The sequence below is a fragment of the Canis lupus genome, chromosome 1 (genome assembly GCF_011100685.1).
Source record: "Canis lupus familiaris isolate Mischka breed German Shepherd chromosome 1, alternate assembly UU_Cfam_GSD_1.0, whole genome shotgun sequence".
In the NCBI taxonomy this organism is placed as follows: domain Eukaryota; kingdom Metazoa; phylum Chordata; class Mammalia; order Carnivora; family Canidae; genus Canis; species Canis lupus.
Window position 1 is genome coordinate 122,653,203 of NC_049222.1, and position 19,184 is coordinate 122,672,386.

The following is a 19,184-nucleotide window of genomic DNA, read 5'->3' on the forward strand; positions in this document are numbered from 1 at the left end:
ACCGCCCGCCACCCCCCCAGCTCTGCCAGCCTCACCGGCCTCCTCCCTGCTCCTTCACCAGGCTGGGGACATCCCCCCACCCACCCCAGGGCCCTTGCACTCGCCTGCTTCCCCTGCCCTGGATGCTCTTCTCCCAAAGGCCGGCCCACGTCCTTCAGGCCTTCACTTGGGCGCACCTCAGTGACGCCTGGCTGGCCGCTCGGCCTGGAACTGTACCCGGGCCTCGTGGCCCCCGTGTAGCACTCGGTCCTCGGCCGCCCCCCACCCCGCGGAGAGCATCTCCATCCAGGGCACGAGCGCCCAGATCACCCTTGCAGAACACAAACCGGTGGGAGAGTAGATACAGCAGCCGAGGGTGCAGAGCCCGGAGCAGGACTCCGCCATCGGAGGGGGGATGGCACCGCGTGGGCCATGTGGGCGAGCTGCAGGCTATCGTGTTGAGGGAGGTAAGTCAGAGACAGTTCTCATGTGATCTCGCCCATACGTGGAATTTAAGAAACAAAACAGACGAGCACAGGGGAAGGGAAGGAAAACTAAGAAAAACAGAGACGGAGACAAACCACAAGAGACGCTGGGCCTAGGAAACACTGAGGGTCCCTGGAGGGGAGGGGTGCGGGCGGACTGCGGGAGGGGCTCCGGGAGGGCCCACGATGGGGTGAGCACAGGTGCGTGTGCAACTGACGGACCCCTAAGTTCTACCTCTGAAACCAATGATGCATCATATGGTAATTAACTGAATTTAAATTAAATTTTTAAAAGAAGGAAACAAGGGGATCCCTGGGTGGCTCCGCGGTTTGGCGCCTGCCTTCGGCCCAGGGCGTGATCCTGGAGTCCCCGGATCGAGTCCCGCGTCGGGCTCCCGGCATGGAGCCTGCTTCTCCCTCTGCCTGGGTCTGTTTCTCTGTGTCTATCATCAATCAATCAATCAATCTAAAAAAAAAAAGAAGGAAACAAGTGGATAAAGGCGCACCCCTGGAGCTGAGCTGGGGAGGGCCCGGTGGGGTGCTTCCACAGCTCCCCCCAGGGCTGGGCCCTTCGGTGCTGGAGGAGCCCCCACGGAGAGGAGAGGGTGCGACGCCCTCACTCGTCTTCACTCGCGGGAGCTCCACGAAGGGCGATTTTGCCTGCCTGCCTCCCAGCCGTGGCCTCAGCGCCCTGGGGACCCAGGAAGCAGAGTAGAGGCTGCGCGGGGCTCCTCGGGCTTCATTTCCCATCTCCCCTGTGAGCCCACAGGCCCAGCGCTGCACCCGCGCCTCCCACCCCTGCTCCTCCCGCACCCCCTCCTCCGGACGCCCTCCCCCCACACCCACTCGGGCAGAGGCTGCCTCCCACTCACCCCCGAGGGGAGCCCTGAAGTCAGGCTGGCGTCTGAGGCCCGGGTTCCAAGTGACCTTCCAGGGTCACCGCAGGGACAGAGCCCTTCGGTACCGGGCGGCGCTGAGGAGCGGGAGCATCTGCAGCCGCCTCTGCCAAGCGGGCCGCCAACCGCTTGAACCCTGCGGGGACCTGGCCGGCGGCCTCTGCTGGCGCCACCTGGACGCCTGTCCTGGGCCCCACGGTCGGTCGGGAAGGGTCGCGGCGTTTCCTCGGTGGCCGCGGCCTCCTGGGAACAACGCGGTGCCCGTGCACAGCGGGGTGGGCACAGCTGCGCAGGCTTGGCCCCACGGACTGTTCCGCCCCGAGAAGCACCAGCCGCAGGCGCCGACGTGGCGGGGGGGGGGGGGGGTGCCCTGCGCTTCATCCGAAGGCACAGACCATGCACACAGCGGGGTCCTGTGCCTATGAAGCTAGAAAAAAAATCTTAAAGCCAAAGGACGACTTACGGGGAACAGTTACCCTTGGAGGCAGGACCCTGGGGGGCCCTGGGTGCTCTGGGCGCTCTGGGCGCCTCTGCCTCTCCGGTGTCCTAACTGGACGGCGCTGGCCGCGCTTGGTTTCCCCAAACCGGGGCTGCACCTGAACTGGGTGTGTTGGCCAGAGCCCCGAGCCCCGCGACCACCCGCGAGCGCCTGGTGAGGTGTCGCCGTGTCTCCGCCTTGCGTGAAGGGAGCAGCCCCGCTGCCCCACGCCCGAGGCTCTGTTCCACGAGCTGTTTTCCCTAATTCAAGTGACATCCGCCCGGAGCCTGCGACAGCCTCGTCCTGAGCCCAACCTGGGCCCCTGACTCTCCAGAGGGCCAGGCCGGGCGCCCCCGCTGCAGGACCCAGGGCCACCCTGTCTGCACCAGGGGCAGGTGCAGGCGGCCCCAGCCCCACCGGCGGTGCCCAGGTGTGCACGGTCGGCTCGCCCAGGCCAGTGGCCACAGCCGGAGGCGCACCCCCGCCACGAACACCCCCGCGCCGGCCTCATCTGCGGGGCCCCTGCAGGCTCCCGGCGCTCCCGGCCGGCCCGGCCCGCACCCCGCGCCCGCCCTCCCCAGCACCCAACGCCGGCTTGCGGTGCCCCAGGTCCCCCAGGTCAGTGCGGGCCACACCGGGCTGCTCCCACGTCCCCCAGCGGCAGCCCCGGGGGTCACCCGGCCTCCTCACCTGCGCAGAGCAATCAGGCTTCCACGATCCCCTCCGGGGGCTGAATCTGCCGGCAGAGCCCCCAGAACTCAGGGGAAAATGTTAGTTCACTGCTTTATGATAAAGGACAGAGCAGACGACACACATGAACCCCGCCCCGGGGAAGACGTGGGCGGGGCCGGGCTTCCTCACCTCTCCAGGGCTGCCCCCTCCAGTGCCTCCCCCTGCAGCGCCTCCCCCCTCCCAGTGCCTTCCCCTCCCAGAGCCTCCCCCTTCTAGGGCCTCCCCCCTACAGCACCTCCTCCCTCCTAGCACCTCCCCCCTGCACCACCTCCTCCCTCCAGCCCCCCCCACAGGGCCTCCCCCTGCAGTGCCTCCCCCCTCCCTCCAGCACCTCCCCCCTCCCAGAGCGACCCCCCCTGCAGCACCTCCTCCCTCCAGCACCTCCCTGCTCCCAGCACCTTCACAGGTTCCCCAACCCAGAAGCTCTCCAAACCTCGTGCTTCTGGGGTCCTCATGGCACCTTCATCAGGACTGGTCATTAAATGAGTTTCTGGTGCCCTCCCCCTACAAGTTCCAAGCTTCTGAGCACGGCCTGGTCTTTCTGGTGCCCACTAAGCTCTGCCTCATTAGGGCACAGGCCCCCTGTCATCCAGGACATTCCAAGGCATCTGGGAGCTCTGTGCTAGGAATTGGGAGTAGAGACCAGTCTCCCCCGCTTTTTTTTTTTATTATTTCAGGCAGGAAACAGCAGGGGGTGAGCGCCTGAAGGAGGAACGAGTGCACAGGAAAGCCCCAGGCGCCCCCCAGCCCGTGAACCCCCTCCAGCAGGGGGGCAAGGAGGTGGGAGCCCACCGGGTACCAGGGTGAGGACGTGAGTGCAGAACAGAAGGGCGTGGGGAGCCGGGGCAGGTCCCGGGGGAGGGGGGGGGGGATGACTGCATCCGGCCCTGCCGGGCTTCCTCTCACCCAGCGCCTCTGCCTGACTCCTCTCTTAGACCAGCTCCAGCTCCAGCCTGTGGCTAGCTGGGCCCCAGGCCGAGAGGGTTCCTCTAGTTCTGGGGGGGGGGGGGGCTCCAGGAGGCTTGGGTGGGATGCAAAGGAAAGCATTTTGGCATTTGAAGAATGTTGGCAGTTTGCAAACTGCATAAAGCTTCCTTGTGTAACACAAAGGAGAGCGTGTGTGTGACCATGTGCCCACCGGTGTGTGTGGGGTTCCCAAACCCTGGAAGCCTAGGCCCCACCCCTGGCTGTGGCTGTGGGCGGGGTGTGGGGGTCCCGTGGAGCCCCACTGTGTGGAGACATCGGGCAGCACCAGCGCCGAGTCTGGCCACGGGCACCCCCCCCCCACCGCGCCTCCCTCCCAGCTTGGGAGCTGCTCCTGGGGCTTGGGCTCAGAACATCTGGCAGGACCCCCTACAGAGACACTCCAGGGATTGAAATTTCCCCTTGTTTTTGCCCAGAAATGTCTGGCTTGGTCTCCCCCCAGCCCTCGTCTCTCCCTCCCTGCCCACCAGCCCGCCTGCTTTCAGCATCGGAACATTCCAGTCAGAGCCGGGCTCTGTGGTGGTGACGGGAGCCAGCAGGAGCGGGGACGCCGGGAGGGACACGGGACAGGACTCGGGCCACAGCCTCTCCCTGGCACCGACCCTGCCCCGTGAGTGTCAGGTGCACCTGCCCCAGGGGCCTCGGCCTCCCAGTGGTGCCTCCTGGATTTTCATCTCAATTCCGGACTTGAGCCCCACCGTCACCCTCTATTCCTCCCTTCCCGGCTGCTCCAGAGCCAGGGGGACCGAGGGGGGGGGGGGTAGCAGGAAGGCGGGGGGCAGGCTGGGAGGGGTGGGAGGGGTGTGCGTGTGTGCTCACTGTCGCTGTCGGGCAGGAAGGCCTCTACCTCCAGGGGCGTGGCCAGGCCCGGCTCTGGGGCCCCAGTGCTCCAAGGCTCCCCACTTGGGCCTGGGTTGCGGAGGAGGGCACAGGAGGGTGGGGACAGGCAAGGGGAGGGTCAGGGCCCCCCAGCGTCTGGCTCAAAGGTGCAGGTGCAGGTGCCAACGGAGGCAGGACCAGCTGGTTAGGGGAAGCCGGCGGGGTCAGCTCGGGACCCAGGGCCTTTGAGGGCGCCGTGACCCCAGCCGACCCCCCACAACTCGGGGAAGTTCCAAGGCCACCCTGCAGGAGGGGCGTCTGTGGAACCCACTGAGTTGCGGGGCTGCCGGCGAATGATGAGCGAGGGGCCCCCAGCCCTCAAGCAGCCCGGCCTCGAAGGCCCACCCAGGCCCCTCATGAAACACGGAGGGTGGGAGCCGGAGCAGGGCAGCAGGTGCCCTGGGGGGCAGATGGGGCGGCCACGCCGGCCCGGGCAGCAGGGAGGCTGCGGGGTGCAGGTGGCGGCGGCGCTGGGGTGCACAGGCCGGGCCAGAGGCGGCAGGCAAAGGCTGAGGCGGGTTCAGCGTCAGCAAGTCACTGGGACAAGCCCGGGGCCGGAGTCCCTCCTGCAGCCGCAGCCTGCACCCCGAGTGCCGCCCCGGGCACGGGGGTCCTGCAGTGTGCAGGGGGCCGACCCGTGGAGGGCAGCCTGGGCGCGGAGAGGGCCGGGGGCGCCCGGTGTGAAGCCCCGGGACCCGGAGGCGGCCTCCCCGCCCGCAGGCCTCGGGAGGCCCCTTCCTGCAGCCCTGGGGGCGTCGCGGGCCCGCGGAAGTGGGTGCCTGGTGCCGGATCCCGGCTGAGAATGGGGTCAGCCCTGCCCTCACGCCGGGCGGGGGCTGCCCCCCCCCCCCCCCGCAGCCTCTTCCTGGCTGAGTCCCCAAGAGCAGGCCCGGCGGCGCCCAGAGAGCTGGGGGGGCACTTCCTGCCCCTGCGGCCAGGGTCTGGGGGAGGGGCTGCTCCCCACCCTCCCAGGGGGAGGCGCAAGGGCCATTTCCTTACCCCGACCTCTGCCCCAAGGGCCCGACCTCACCTCCTACTTGATTCACTCGGTCAATCCACAAACCTCCAGGGGCAGCGACAGGCGGGACAGGAAACAGGGAGAGCCCGAGCCGCAGTCCTGTGGAGAGCACTGTCCTCTCTGGCAAAGTCCTGCCCTCCTGGAGCTCGACCACACCTCCCCTCCTCCAGGAAGCCCTCCCGGATCGCATGACTGTTCTGGGACCTGTGGCCACTGGCTTTGCCTGTCCCTGTCAGGACTCAGGATGGCCTCGTGTACCCTGGCCCCACCTCCCCGTCCCAGCGCCAGATGGGTCCCAGTCAGTGGCAGCCAGAGTCACCACGGGGACCCCCCGCCCCACCATCCCAAGGGGATCAGGTTCCTCGGGTCCTGCCAGCCCCCGGCCAGGGTGCAGCGTCGGCCGCCGTCCAGGACAGGGGAGCGGCCAGGCCTGCCGGAGGAGTGGGGACAGCCACGGCTGCCGTCCATCACCCTCCACCGCGGGCCTCCGTGGCCTCCGGGGCCCGGTTCCCCTCCCGGGGATCCTTGGGGTCTGGGGTGGCCGTCAGCTGCTCCCTCTGCACACAGCCATCAGGGCCGGGGCTTGAAACCAAAGAGCACACTTGCTGCCTGCGGAAGGTTCTAGAGGCTTCTGGGATGTCTGAACTGGCCCCACCACCCGTCTGGCCGCAGCCCAGCCCCACTGCTCCGGGACACATGGACTCCTCTCCCCAGGGCCTTTGCACTGCCGTTCCCTGGTCAGGAGCGCCGCCTCCCCTCGTCCTCACCCCTGCGGGGCACTGGCCTGTGGAGTGCGCCCCCCGCCTGCCCTCGGCGTCACGCCCCGTCCCTGTCCCTGGCGTGGCCCCACCTGCTCCTGGGCCTGCCTGACTCCTCCGCCAGGCGAGACACCCTAAGAGGGGGGACCGTGCGCGTCTCACCCGCACCGTGTCCCCCCAGGCAGGCACAGAGCAGCGAGCCCGCATGATTGAGGGCCCCCGAGGGTCGCTGGCCACGAGCCCTGGAGTCCTCGCAGCCCCCGATACCGTGGCCCCAGGAGGCAGCGCCCGTCCTGCAGTCCTGGGCGGGGGGACAAGGGGAGCAGCTCCAGGGGTCCGGTGGGGAGGGCATGGCTCGGGCCACCTGCCCTGCACGGAGGGTCTTGTGCTCTGGGCCCCGCGCACGTCCCTGTGTGGCAGGTCCCTGTCGAGGAGCCGGAGGGGCCCCCCAGCAGCCTCGGGCCGGCCTCCTTCCCTCCCCGTCCTCAGGCTGCCCGGCGCCTCCCCCTCTCCCAGGCACCGGAGGCTCCAGGAGAGCGGCTGTGACCCGGGGCCCAGCGGCCGGGCTGGGTTTCGGCACCTGCCACGTGGCCTGGGGACGCTCTCCTGGCCCGAGTCGCTACTTGAGCAGACGGCGACCTTGCCCTCGTCCCCTCTGCCCCGGCGGGCTCTGGCCCAGGCCCGCCAGGCGGCCATCCAAGGACCCACGGCCCGTAGCCAGCTGCGGGACGGGCCCCGGGAGGCTGGCATTCAAGGCCCAGCCCCGACACGCTTCGCTCTGAGCGAGGCCAGTCGCCGCCCACTCCACGTGCCGTCCCCGGGGCAGGCCGGGGGGAGGCCGCAGGGGCAGCGTTGACCCGGGAAGGCCCGGGGGAGCTGGACGAGGGGCTCCGTTTGCTCCCTGCCCTTCTGTTTAGACGACTCACGCCAGGGGACGGGGCTGCGGGGGCCGGGCGGTGGTCAGAGCCCCAGGTGGGCCCAGGTGGACGGGACACGTGCTCGGGGACCACGGGTGTGGCATCGTGTCCGACCCACTGGGCCGCCAGTGTTCCCAGGGGCGCCCAGCGTGGCGGGCGGCTCACCTGCCAGGATTTCGGCCCCTGAGGAGCCGTGACTGAGGCGAGACCACACGAGTCAATGAACGTTCTTTTTATTGTGACGGCAGAGCCTGGGCAGGGGTCCCGTCACTTGCCAGGAGGGGTCCTAACAGAGAACGCTGCTTTCCCGGGCACGGGGACGGATGAGGGCAGGACTGAGGGGGGCCAGAGCCCTGGACGCCCGGGCAGGGGCGAGATGCGGCCGGAGGCCGGGCCCCACGGCTGGAGGGCAGGCTCTGGGCCGGGGAGGGGCCAGCCAGGCGGGCACGGGCACCGCGAGGGGCGGGGGCCGACCCGGTCTCCAAGGCCCCGGCCCTCCCGCGGGTGTGCGTGTCTGGGAGGCAGGCGCAGGGCTGCAGGGCCTCAGCGGCCCCCTCCCGTCCCGTCTTCCCTCTGGTCCTGGAAGGTGCTGGCGTTGTCTGGCTCCAGGGGTCACCTGGGGCCGCAGGTGAGAAAAGGCACGAGTTCCCAGGAGGCCAAGGCGAAAGGGAATCCCCCGAGGCGCCAGAGGAGGGTGCCCGTGCCCGGCACGAAGGCCCCGGGGCCTGATCCCAGCGCCCCGCCGCCGTCTCGGGGCACCCGGGGGCCCGCCTGGCGGCCGCTCAGCCATGGAAGGCTGACCAGGACACGCCCGAGGCGTAGAACTCCACGCGGCTGGGCCAGTCGCCGTCCCCTCCGCCCTCCTTGTCCTCGTCGGAGTCCTCGTCGTCCCCACTGGAGGCCCCGCACTCGGCCCCCCCCAGGTAGGCCCGCGGCTGCCCCGGGGCGCCCCCGCCGCCCGGCCCGCCCCCCTCCTCCTCCTCCTCGCGCTTCCGTGCCGCCAGCTCGCGGTAGCAGAGGCTGCACACCCGCAGGGGCTTGGGCGACAGGCGCGGCAGCAGGAAGCGCTCCCGGGAGCACTCGGCGCAGACCACGAAGCCGCACTTGCGGCAGTGGTGGCGCCGCGTGAGGGCGGAGAAGCGCGTCTGCGTGCAGCGCATGCAGATGTCCGTGGCCTTGTCGGGGATCCAGGGCGCCGCGTGCTCCGTGCTGGGCGGGCGGCCCGTGGCCAGCAGCTGCCGCCGCACACACTCCTCGATGTGGCTGATCCACTCCTGGCGCTCCGTGGTGGAGGCGGCCGACACCACGAACGACTTCTTGGCCGTCTTGATCATCCAGCGGTTCTTGGCCTGCAGGGTCTCGGGCAGCGGCTCGAGCGTCACCTCCTCCAGCGGGATGATGTGCTGGCCGCGGTACTTGCGCTTGCTGAGCACGATGCTGCCGTACACCAGGATGTCGTTGAAGAGGAAGAAGATGCGCGGCTTGGCCTTCTTGCGGCACTCCTTGGTGAGCACGCCCTCGCCCAGCAGCACGCGGCCCGGCAGCGCCAGCGGCTGCCCCGACGCCCCGAAGCAGCTCTCCACCGCGGCGATGCGCTGGCTGTTGATCTCCGTGTTGGCCAGGTAATCCACCATCGTCGCCGGCGGCCTGGCGGGGGCCGGGGGGTCAGCGGGGGGCTCGGGCCCACACCCCGCCCGGGCCCCCCGCGCGCTGACCCGCCGCGCGTCACCCCCGGCGGCCACCCAACCGCACACGCGCCGCCCTGGAGGCCACAGGCCAACCTGGGGGACCACGGGGAAGCCCCTGGAGGCCGGGGGGGTGGGGCTTGGCGCCCCGCGGGGCCTGGGAGCCCGGCGAGGACACGACTGCACGCTGCCCGCCCAAGGGCAGGGGTTTGGAGGGCCTCCCCGGGCAGGAGGCTGCGGGCGCGCGTGCGGGACGGTGAGGGCCAGGCAACAGGTGTTGCACCCCTCGGCCACCGCGGACTGCGCCACCCTCACAGGCCTGCAAGCCGCTCCCTCGGCCTGGGGCTCAGGGGTCACCCCTGCTGGCGCCCCAGGCACCCCGCGCCGAGCGACTACCTTATGGATCCTCACACCAGCCCTCGGAGGCAGAGCCGCCTGCTGCCGGGGGAAACTGAGGCTCTGTGGGTAAGCAGGGGGCTCGGGGCCTTCCTCCATGGACTGTGAGGCCCCCTCCGTCCCCCTCTGCCAAGCACGAAAACTTGGTGGCCCAGATCTCACCCAGGCCCCTCTGCTCCGGCCACACACCCTCCCGGTGACCCCCCAGACTCACACCCGCCCCCCAAATACCCTGACTCCCCAGGCCAGGTCTCCAGCCCTGGCCTCTCTGCACCGACGTCCACCTGCCCACACGACCTCCCACCTGCTCATGGGAGAAGCTCCTCAAATTCAACAAGCCCAACACAAAGCCCGCCTTTCCCTCCAGCTCTTCTTTTCCATGAACAGAACCACTGCTCACCTGTTGGTTCAAGCCCCAAATCCAGGAACATCCTTGAACCTCCTCCTTCCTGTACCCCCAACACTCAACCCATGAGCAAGCTGCACCATTTTTTTTTTTTAATATTTAATTTATTTGCTCATGAGAGACTCAGGCTCCCTGCAGGGAGCCCAATGCGGGACTCGATCCCAGGACCCCAGGGTCGCACCCTGAGCCGAAGGCAGACGCTCACCCGCTGAGCCCCCAGGCGCCCCAGCTCCACAGTTTTATCCCCCACACCCCGTCTCACCAGGCAGCTACACACTGAAGCAACGGCAAGGTGCCATCACGTCGTCCCTCGCCGGCTCCTTCCTGTGACTGGGCTCTGGGTTCTCATCGCCCCCCAGAAAGGCCCTGCGACAGCCCCAGCTCAGGGAGCCTCCCCTAACCCTGCACAGGGTCAGCAAACTGGGGCCCGAGGGCCGCATCTGGCCCACAGCCTATTTTTGTAAATAAAGTTTTATTGGAACACAGCCGTACCCTTTCAGCTACCCGGGTCCCTGGCGGCGTTCGTGCTGCCGCGGCGGACACAGCCCCGGCCGCGAAGCCTAGGATGCCCCCTGGCCTCTACGGAAAACACTTGCCGGCGTCGTTCTCCAAGACGTTACCCTACTTTGTGTTTCTCTCCACGGGACTTCGGAGGGCCGAGCGTCTTCTTGTCTCTCTGGGGTTCCTATCTCCCGCCCCGGGTTCCAAGCTCCGGGAGACCAGGGGCCCTTTCTCGGTCACTAGAGCAGCCCCGGTGCTGGGACGGGGCGAGCACAGGCGTCCCGGGAGTCGGGAGTCGCTAGTGAGCGGAGGAGCCTTTGCAAAGCTGCCCGAGGGCGCGCTGTGCATGAGTCAGCTCGGACTCCTGAAGAGGAAGCAGGTGAGAGCTGAGCTCACCGCCGCCTCCGTGCGCCCGGCCACGCAGATCACACATTTCTGGGTCACCACGCTGCAGTTCTCTAAGTCAGACGGCTTGTGGGAAGCCAGAGCGGGGCCCAGGGTGCAGGTTGCATGCATTCATTGCACAAGAGGGGTGCTGGGGGCCCCCCGAGTCACATGCCACTTGCCCCCTTCAGACCACAGGCATCCTGAGGAGTGCTGCCCCTGCTGCCTTATGTAAGAACCACTACTTTTAGGTTGCTGATCTTGGCCGTGTGTTGCAAACCTAGCTGATTATTGGCCCCTGGGCTGGGGGCTGGGGGCTGGGACGGGCCGGCTGAGGGCTCCCCGGGGGAGAGGGGGGCTCAGGGCGCAGCACAGGGACACAGCCAAGAGCAGGGGATTGCCGACCTGCAGCCCAGCTGAGAGACGCCTAGCACGGGGCGGGGGATGGGACGGGGCACCCGGCCGGGCGGCTCGCACCCGGGGCGGCCGTCGGCACCTACGACCACTCACCCAGTCCACGCGGCTCAAGACGGAGTGAGCACAGACGTCACAGGCCGAGCGGAAAAAGCAACCTGCCAAACGGTATGTGACAGCGTCCGTGTCGACATCACACGTCTCAAGTGTTCAAGAACTCGACCTACGAGTGAAGACGGAAAGGATGGAACTTCACACTCATGAGGGTGGCGACCATCAAAAAAAAGAAAAAAAACACCCAAAAACCCCAAATAACAAAAACCCCAGGCAGTAATAACAGGTGTTGGGGAGGATGCGGAGAAGTCGAAGCCCCGTGGGCTCCCGGTGGGAACTACAAGGGGTGCGGTGCAGGGTGCAGAGGCTCCGCGGGAGGGGATGAGCACAGAAACCATGCGGCCCCGGGATTCCAATCCTGGGGGTCTCCCCACAGGACCAAAAGCAGGGCCTCCAGGCCGGGGGGCACATTGTGTTCACGGGGCAATCGCCGCAGCAGCCGAGCCGTACCAGGAACCCACACGTCCATCGGCGGACGGAAGGCTGAGCAAAATGTGCAAACGGAGGAGTAATCAGCCCTAAAAGGAAGGCGGCTCTGACCCCTCCTGTCACCACACGGAGGAACCCCGAAGACGCTGACGCTCAGTGGGATAAGCCGGCCGCAGTGGGACAGGTTGGGTCCCCTCCCCTGCGGCATCACACGCAGCCAAAGGCAGGGGCACAGGTAGAAAGGTGGCTGCAGGCCTCGGGGGGATGGGGAAGAAGGGCTGTGACGTCATAGGGCAGAGGCGTCCTACGCCCAGGCCGAGGACTCGCGGGATGTCTCACTGGGTGACACACACTTCACCCCCTACGAACGGTGAAGGCCACTGGACCCCAATGATGGACCCAGCACAGTCGGGAGAGGCTGGCCGGGGAGGGCACCTGGAGGGCACCAGCCACGGGCAGGGGCGCATGCGACTCCACCTTCATCTACCACGTTCTGTTGCTTTTCTTTAAAACAAGCAGCAGCAAAGGGACAGATTCCCAGGACGGCAACTCCAGGAGGCGGGAACGCGGGCTTGGGCGACTCCCTCTCCTCGTAGGAGGAAGGTGTCCGCCGCCGGCTGGGGCTCCACCCGTGAGACTTGCACTGGGTCGCTCGGCGGGGCCCCCCGGACCGCGGTGTCCGGGCACAGGGACACAGGAGATGCCGGGAGGGGGCCCCGAGGACGGATGCCGCTTGTTCCCTCCGGGCGCACCTGCGGGGCCAGCTGCCTGGCGGAACCGGCCGGAAACCCAATCTTGGGGCTACAGGCCGAGGCTTGACACATCTGGCACGGAGGCGGGCGGGCTCTGCGCCGAGGGAGACGGCCCCCCATCCGGCCTGCGGGGTCCGGTGAGCAAGAGAGGCCAGCCCGCCCAGGTCCCCGCTCGGACCCGAGGGGCCCAGGTGGGCGGCACGGAGGACGCGCACAGCAGCACCCGGGGAGCGGAGAGGTTTAGGCAAGAGAGGGCCCACAACACCGCCTCCTTGTCCCTTGTGGGGGGCCGGGACCCCCGCGCCAGGGGCCCTGCTACCTGGCCCCAGTGGCAACGTTGAGACCCTCTGCAGGCCCCAAGGGTCCCAGGCCAGCTGCTGGCCCGGGAAGGCCGGGATCTGTGCAGGGGAGCTGGGCTCTGAGCCGATCGCATATGCGGATTGGGGTACCCAGAGGCTCTGCTGCCCCTCTCCCCCCCAGGAGCCTCGGGCGGGTCCCCACTGGGGGGAGAGCTGCCCCCGCCCCCGTGTGCCCACCCTTCCCACGCCCGTCACTTCACCCTGGTTGATGCGGCCTGGTGATTCGTCTTGTAAATGCAGCAGCCCCGCGCCCAAGCAGATGGGGAGTCCTGCTTTTGTTGCTCTCCCCAAAGAGGTGAGCCTCCCTCCTTGGGGACACAGGCTGATCCCACTGTCCCTGGGGCGGCCTGCCTCGGGTGCCTGCGGTGCGGTGCCCCGCCCGGGGCTGGCGGGGGGCGGACTTTGCGGAAGGGTCGGTGTGTGGCGCAGGGAAATGAATACACCTGCTTTCTGGGGGAGGGCTTGGGAGGCTGCCAGGCTCCTGGGTGGACCCCAGACACAGGGGATCCCCCCGAGGGGGCTGACGGTGCCCCGCGAACACTGGGTCTCGGAGCCGTGCCCCAAGCACTGCGGGGTGGCTTCGGTCCTGGGCCTCGCGGCGGAGGCTTCGCACGCCAGCTACAGCGGGGCCGGCAGGTGCGCGTCCAGTCTGACCCCTGCCCACTTTTCTAAATCCAGTTCCCTGGGACACGGCAACAGAGACTGGCTGGCAAAGCCTAAAATATTTACCACTGGGCCCCTTACAGGAAAGGTTTGCAGATCCCCGGTCTACACCCCCGAGGCGGCAAATGGGAGAGGGCCCGGGGATGCGCCCCGGGGGACCCTGTTCTCTCCTGTCCTCCGCTCAGAAGCAGCCTGTGTGGTTCAGAGCGATGTCTGCCCCGCCCCCGCCCCCGCCCCCGCCCCCGGGAACCCTGGAGAGCAGGACCTCGGCGGGGCACCCAGGGCCACCCTCTGTTAGACCTACAGCTGGGGACACTGCTTATCGAGAGGGGGCTCCCCAGCCGGGGTCAGAAGCCTGGAGTCAGGACGCGGCCCCTGTACCGTCCTTTGGCCTCTCTGCTTGGGGCCAGGCTGACGCACGGCCTCCCCCCTTCCCTGCAGCCCCAGGCCCCACCGAGCTCCCACACCTGCCGGGTTTCGCCTTCCTAATATGGCCTGGAAGCCCCGTCGTGCGCCCCCCACGGTCCTACCGGGCTGGCACCAGCTTAGGGCAAAGCAGCAGAGCCCAGCCCCCAGCCGTCCTGCAGACTTCCCCGCAGGACAGGCCACTTCTGAGCGAGTGCGGGAGGCCGAGGGCGGGTCAGCTGGCCGGCGGGGAGGGGGGGGTCAGGCAAGGCCGCCAGGAAGTAACCTTACACCAACCTGGCGGAACGGGAAGAGCCAGTCCTGCAAAGCCCGGAGAGGGGGGGAGAATGTTTTGGGCCTTGGGAACAGCTCCAGAGCCGTGGCGCGGCCACAGAGGAAGGAGCGAGGTGCAGGAGGTAACACGGAAGGGGCCAGCAGAGGCCACGCTTGAGGGGCCTTGGGCCCAGGCGGGGATCTGGGTTTCTGTCCAAGGGCAGTCGGAGGGCGCCACGACCCAAGGGCCCCTCCTTCCAGAGGCATCGACCCCGTGTCCCCCCCTCCCCGCCGCGCTTCCCGGAGGCCCTTCTCCACGAAGAAGCTGGGAGTGAGGAAAGTGAGCCACAGGTGCTCTTGGCCCGGAGCGGGAAGGAGGCGAGGCTGCGCCCGGCAGAAGCCCCCCAGGGGAGGTTCCACCTCCCTCATCAAAATTGCTGCCCGAGGGCCCAGCTCCAGGAGGGCTGCTCCCGACCCAAGACAGAATCCGGAATCCTCAGGACACCCGGGGGCTCCGTGGTGGAGCGTCTGCCTTCGGCCCAGGGCGTGACCCCCGGGTCCCAGGACCGAGTCCCGCCTCGGGCTCCCCGCATGGAGCCTGCTCCTCCCTCTGCCTGTCTCTGCTCCTCTCTCTGTGTGTCTCATGAATAAATAAAATCTTAAAAAAAGAAAAAAGAATCGGAAATCCTCTAGTCCAGAGGGCAGCTCCCGCCCTCTGAACGCCCGACCCCTGCTGCACCCGACCCAGGGGTCCCTCGGGGGTCCGGGCAGGCCCCTAGCCCAGCCGGGCGCCTCAGGCCCTTGGCAGCCCCAGGGCTGACGTGTGCAGGACACAGGCCGAGGGCAGTCACCTCCCGCCTGCACAGACCCCAGTGGAAACTATGCGCGGAGCAGCCCGGGCTAAGGGGAAGCGGCGCCGCAGTGACCCCGGCAGGGCCCGGCCTCCCCCGCCCCCGGCTCCCCCCCGCGGGGCTGACAGCCTTGCTCGGAGGCACCAGCGTCCCCCTGGCCCCGCGGAGGTCGGGTCCGGGCGCCTCCCAACTTTGGGGTCTCGGAGCCCTCCTCTTCCCACCAGCACCGCTGCCCTGCGTAACCCGTCGGGGTTCGGGGGCACCTGCGGCCTCGGGCCCGGAGAGGGGTCCCGCCGGCCCCCACGCCCCCCCCCGGTTGGCACAAGCCCGAGGCCGCGGGGCCAGGATGCTCCCCCCAAGCCCCACACGGTCCCGCGCCCCCGCGCCCCGGGGCGGAGCCCAGAGCCGGGCCGAGGACCCAGGCCCCGGGGCCGCGTCAGCCCGGGACCCCCCGCCCCCGCCCCTCCCGCCGCCCGGCCCTACCTCCGCCGCGGGGCCCTGCGCGCCGAGCCAGCCGCGCTCCGCTCCGGGTCTGCGCCCCGCCCGCCCCGGCCGCCTCCCCGCGGACACGCCCCGGACACGCCCCGGACTCGCCCCCGCCGGCCCAGCCAATCGGGCTCCCGGACCGCGGAGGGGGGCCTGGGCGCGACCTCGAGCCCGCGGCGGGACGTGCGCGCAGCCCCAGCGCCCCAGGCCGGGCCCCCCGGACCCGGACCCGGACGCACTGACCCTGCGGGAGACCCCGGGCTGCCCCAGGGCGACCCCGAGAGGCCCCCCCGCTGCGCCCCCCGCACCCCGGCTGCTCCCAGGGGCTGCTGCTCCAGGGTGACTCCCCCGGGTGCCCCCCCCTGCACCCCCTCACCCTGGCTGCTCCCCGGGCTGCTGCTCCAGGGTGACCCCGAGAGGCCCCCCCACTGCGTCCCCCGCACCCCGGCTGCTCCCAGGGCTGCTGCTCCAGGGTGACCCCGAGAGGCCCCTCCACTGCGTCCCCCGCACCCCGGCTGCTCCCAGGGCTGCTGCTCCAGGGAGACCCCGAGAGGCCCCCCCACTGCGTCCCCCGCACCCCGGCTGCTCCCAGGGCTGCTGCTCCAGGGTGACTCCCCCGGGTCCCCCCTGCCCCCTGGTCCCCTGCTGTACGCACCCCACACCCAGGCTGCTCGCCCTGCGCTGGAGAGGGTGCTCACGGGACCCCGAGGGCAGCGGGGGTGTCACCGCGGGCGCGACTGCCTGGGGGGCTCCCTGCTGCCGGCTGCCAGTCTTCCCTCAGCAACTACTGTAGGTTTCCGCGTGTGACAAACCGACAAACCGGCAGCGTTTAATCCTTTTTACATTTTAACCTTATCACGGGACCTTTGAAACCTGAGCGGAGCCTGAAGGAGAATCGGGTTTGGTGGACGAGGCTCCTCATGTGCTGCGTCCCCACCCAGGCCCTCCCGCCTCCTGGGACAGGGAAGGAAGTTCAAGTCCTCGCCCCTCCAGGAGGCCTGCCCAGCCTCCCTCTGGTCACCCCACTCCCCGCACTTCATCTCCCACGTCCTCTTCCTCTTCCTCAAAACCCCAAGGTGGTCCTACCTCTGGGCCTTTGCACGTCCCTCCCCCCTACACCTTCCTGGGATGGCTACACCTTTGGCTCTGGGGTCCCAGCCCTCGCTCCCCGGCACTCGGGCAGCTCCTGCACCCCGACCCCCACCCCGCACGACCTCACCCAGGTGTACAGTGTGTACATCTTACCCGCTCACTTGCTTAGTGCCCAGGGCTTGTCCCCCCAGCTGGGCAGGGAGCCCCCGGCCGCCCTGTACTCCTCTCCCTCCGTGCGTCCAGCGCTAGAGCGAGGCCAGGCTCCCTAGACGCGCGCAGAAGGGCAGGCCCCGGGCGCTTCGGAGAGGAGCCGGCTGGGCCACGCGGTGTCCACGGGCGGGGAGGACAGGAGCCAGAGATGCTCTGGGCTGGAGGCTGGAGGCTGGAGCCAGGGGGCCTGAGCCCGGCAGCGGTGGGGGTGCGGCCGGCGGGCACAGCCCGTGAGGAGGGGATGGAGGGGATGTGCCCCTCCAGGCCTGGGGTACAGCCAGGGGTGCGGCCGGCAGGCGGACTAAGGAGGGAAGGGGATGAGGCAGGGGAGGAGAAGGGCCGGGCGGGAGAGGCCAGAGAGGGAAGGGGTGGAGGTGGCCGGCGGGGAGGGCCTGCTCCCACCCTCCCTGCGGTTAGCTCCGCACGGGGACAGGCCGCGGCCTCACAGAGCCCCCCGACTCGCAGGGAGAGCTTTCACGTTCGGATCAGGATTTTCACCTTCTGGTAAATCAGAGGATCAGAAAACACGGTCCCCGGTCTCCGGGTGGAACTGTCCCCTTCAGACTGGGCACGTGACCCCATCCGCGACGGTCCCCACCCTGTCCGTGGGTCCCTCCTGCCCCACTTTACCCTCTTAGGTGCTTCCGGATGAATAAGCATCCGCAGTGCTGAGTCCCGATGGGGCAGCCGGGCCTCTGTACCTGCAGAGGGGAGACCAGGCCCAAGGACCAGGGGCCGACTCAGACCCAGGGAGGCCGGTGGGGACCCTGACACCCCGGGAAACGTCGCCCCGAGGGTACACACTGCCTGTTGCCAGGGGCCAGGGGCTAGGGGCCAGGGGCCAGGGGGTGGCACTGGAGGGGGACAGTGTTCCTGCGACCGCCTCCATGCCAGGTCCCCCACTTCCCTGGCAAGAGGGAATTCGGGGGAAGGAAGGCCCTGGCTGCAGTGCAGTGGCCTTCGGGAGGAGGGCCGTCCCGTGTGCGACTGCACCCCGCCACCGAGCCCTGCGCCTGGCACGGAGCAGGTGGCCAGAGGGAGGACGCGTACCCGTCGGCCCTGGAGCTGAGAGGGGTCAGCCCCCCCAGGGGCTGGTCTCCCCGCTGGCCCAGGACCCTCCGGGGCCTCAGTGTCCTCCTGGTCCCTGGTTCCAGCGCCGCCATCCCTGCCGCCTCCGGCTGGAGCTCTGGGAAGTGCCCTGCGGCTGTGGGGAGGCTGCTGGTCCGCCTGTCCTGTCTGTCAGTCCATCCGCCCCTTCCCAGCAGGGACCAGCTGTGGGCGGACAGACCTGGGCGGAGGCCCGCGCTCCTGCAAGTACGAGGAAAAACTCGTGACTCCGGGAAAGGCAGAGGGTGACTCAGCCAAGCCACAAGCTGTGGAAAAAATGAGCTCTCCCCGAGGGTTTGGTTTTGTTTTGTTTTTTTAAATTTGCACTTCGGGTAAGAAGAACTTTCGGAGGGAAGCTGCCTTCCAGACTTCAGGGAGCAGGTTTTCTTCGGGGGGCTGCCGAGGCTCGGGATGTTAGGTTGGGAGTTCGGGCAATCACCCCGGTGGAAAATGCCAGAAATGCGTGTTGGATCTTCCTCTTAAGTTTGGTCTAAGCGCCAAGCGCTGTGGCTGCGTCGTCCGTAGTAGCTGATCTCTGCTCGGACTAGGCCGGACTAGGCCCGTCGTTCCCCGCATTGAGCTTGGGAAAGGGAGGCGGACTCGGACTCGAAGCATTTGGGGCAAAGGATCAAGACCAAGGGAAATGTGGCAGCAGGAGGGCGGGGAGGCAAATGGGGCAGAGTAGTGACAGGTGACGACTCCAGGTCAGGGGTCGGCAGATTTTGTCCTGAACAGGGTCAAATAGCCCAGACCTGGCAAGCAAGCGGCGCTGCGGTGCACAGAGCAGCCTGGCTGGGGCGGCGGCCCGTGGGCAAGCTTCCCTCAGCGCCGCCGACGTGACCGCCCGTGTGTTGTGAAACATTATTTTCCTTTTTTTCCAGCCGCTTAAAAATATAAAAGCCATTGTTCGCTGACGGGTCACGCGAAAACAGGCCACCGGCTGGGGTTGGCCCACCCCCGACTTGACATGTCCCTCGGACGGTTCTTCCGACCCTTGTGCTCTCCTGAGAGTGTTCAAAACGGAAGGTTGGGGGAACAAATAAAGAAAAAAAGCGAAACAGCGGTTGTCCTACTTATCACGGGCAGGTCGTGGACTCGACCTCAAATTGGGTCACTGGCCACCACTCTGCACGCGGCTTGCTTTATCAAGGACGCGCCTGAGGCTGAGTGTGCAAGCCGTGGAGGCGGGGGACGCCGGGGACGATTCCTCCTGGAATGGCTCTGAGATTGGCTTTGCAGGAGGAGCCCCTGAGAGGTTTGGAAACTGATGTCACAGGAAGATCTCTCAAGATTGCAATTTTTTTTTTTAATGGGAAGGATTGTTGGAGTTTGGGTTGCTGCAGGATCGGATTGAAACCGAGAGGGAACCTCCGGTCTCCCGTGGGCAGGACAGCCGTGGCCCCCTCCTCCACGCCCCGGCCCGGCCCCGCAGTGTCAATATTTGCTGGGTGTGCGCTTGCCCGTGTTTGTCCTTCCGAGTCTGCACATCCTTGTCGTGTTTGCGGGCGCCGTCCTGCCTGTTTCCCATCCC

At 68.2% G+C, this 19,184-nt stretch overlaps 1 protein-coding gene across 15 annotated transcripts in view; it reads right to left on the bottom strand.

Annotated features, from left to right (window-relative positions):
- Nucleotides 1-915: 915 nt before the first annotated feature.
- PLEKHF1 (pleckstrin homology and FYVE domain containing 1) overlaps nt 916-19,184 on the bottom strand; it is a 28,826-nt gene continuing 10,557 nt past the window's right edge. For 2 of the 15 annotated variants that reach the window (XM_038529544.1, XM_038529545.1), the window contains exons 2-3: nt 11,009-11,135; nt 7,344-8,773 (exon numbers count right to left, since the gene is read on the bottom strand). In XM_038529544.1, the coding sequence (XP_038385472.1) occupies nt 7,909-8,760 (852 nt within the window). In that variant the 5' untranslated portion in view covers nt 8,761-8,773; nt 11,009-11,135 and the 3' untranslated portion in view covers nt 7,344-7,908. Of the gene's footprint in view, nt 931-1,716; nt 1,788-2,406; nt 2,621-3,003; nt 3,075-4,375; nt 4,464-5,463; nt 5,551-7,343; nt 8,774-10,238; nt 10,310-11,008; nt 11,136-13,696; nt 13,874-13,931; nt 14,935-15,241; nt 15,305-15,899; nt 16,064-16,489; nt 16,834-17,176; nt 17,248-17,596; nt 17,813-19,184 lie in introns of those variants that run through there. The other 13 variants (XR_005354826.1, XR_005354825.1, XR_005354824.1 and 10 more) reach the window with 13 other exon arrangements.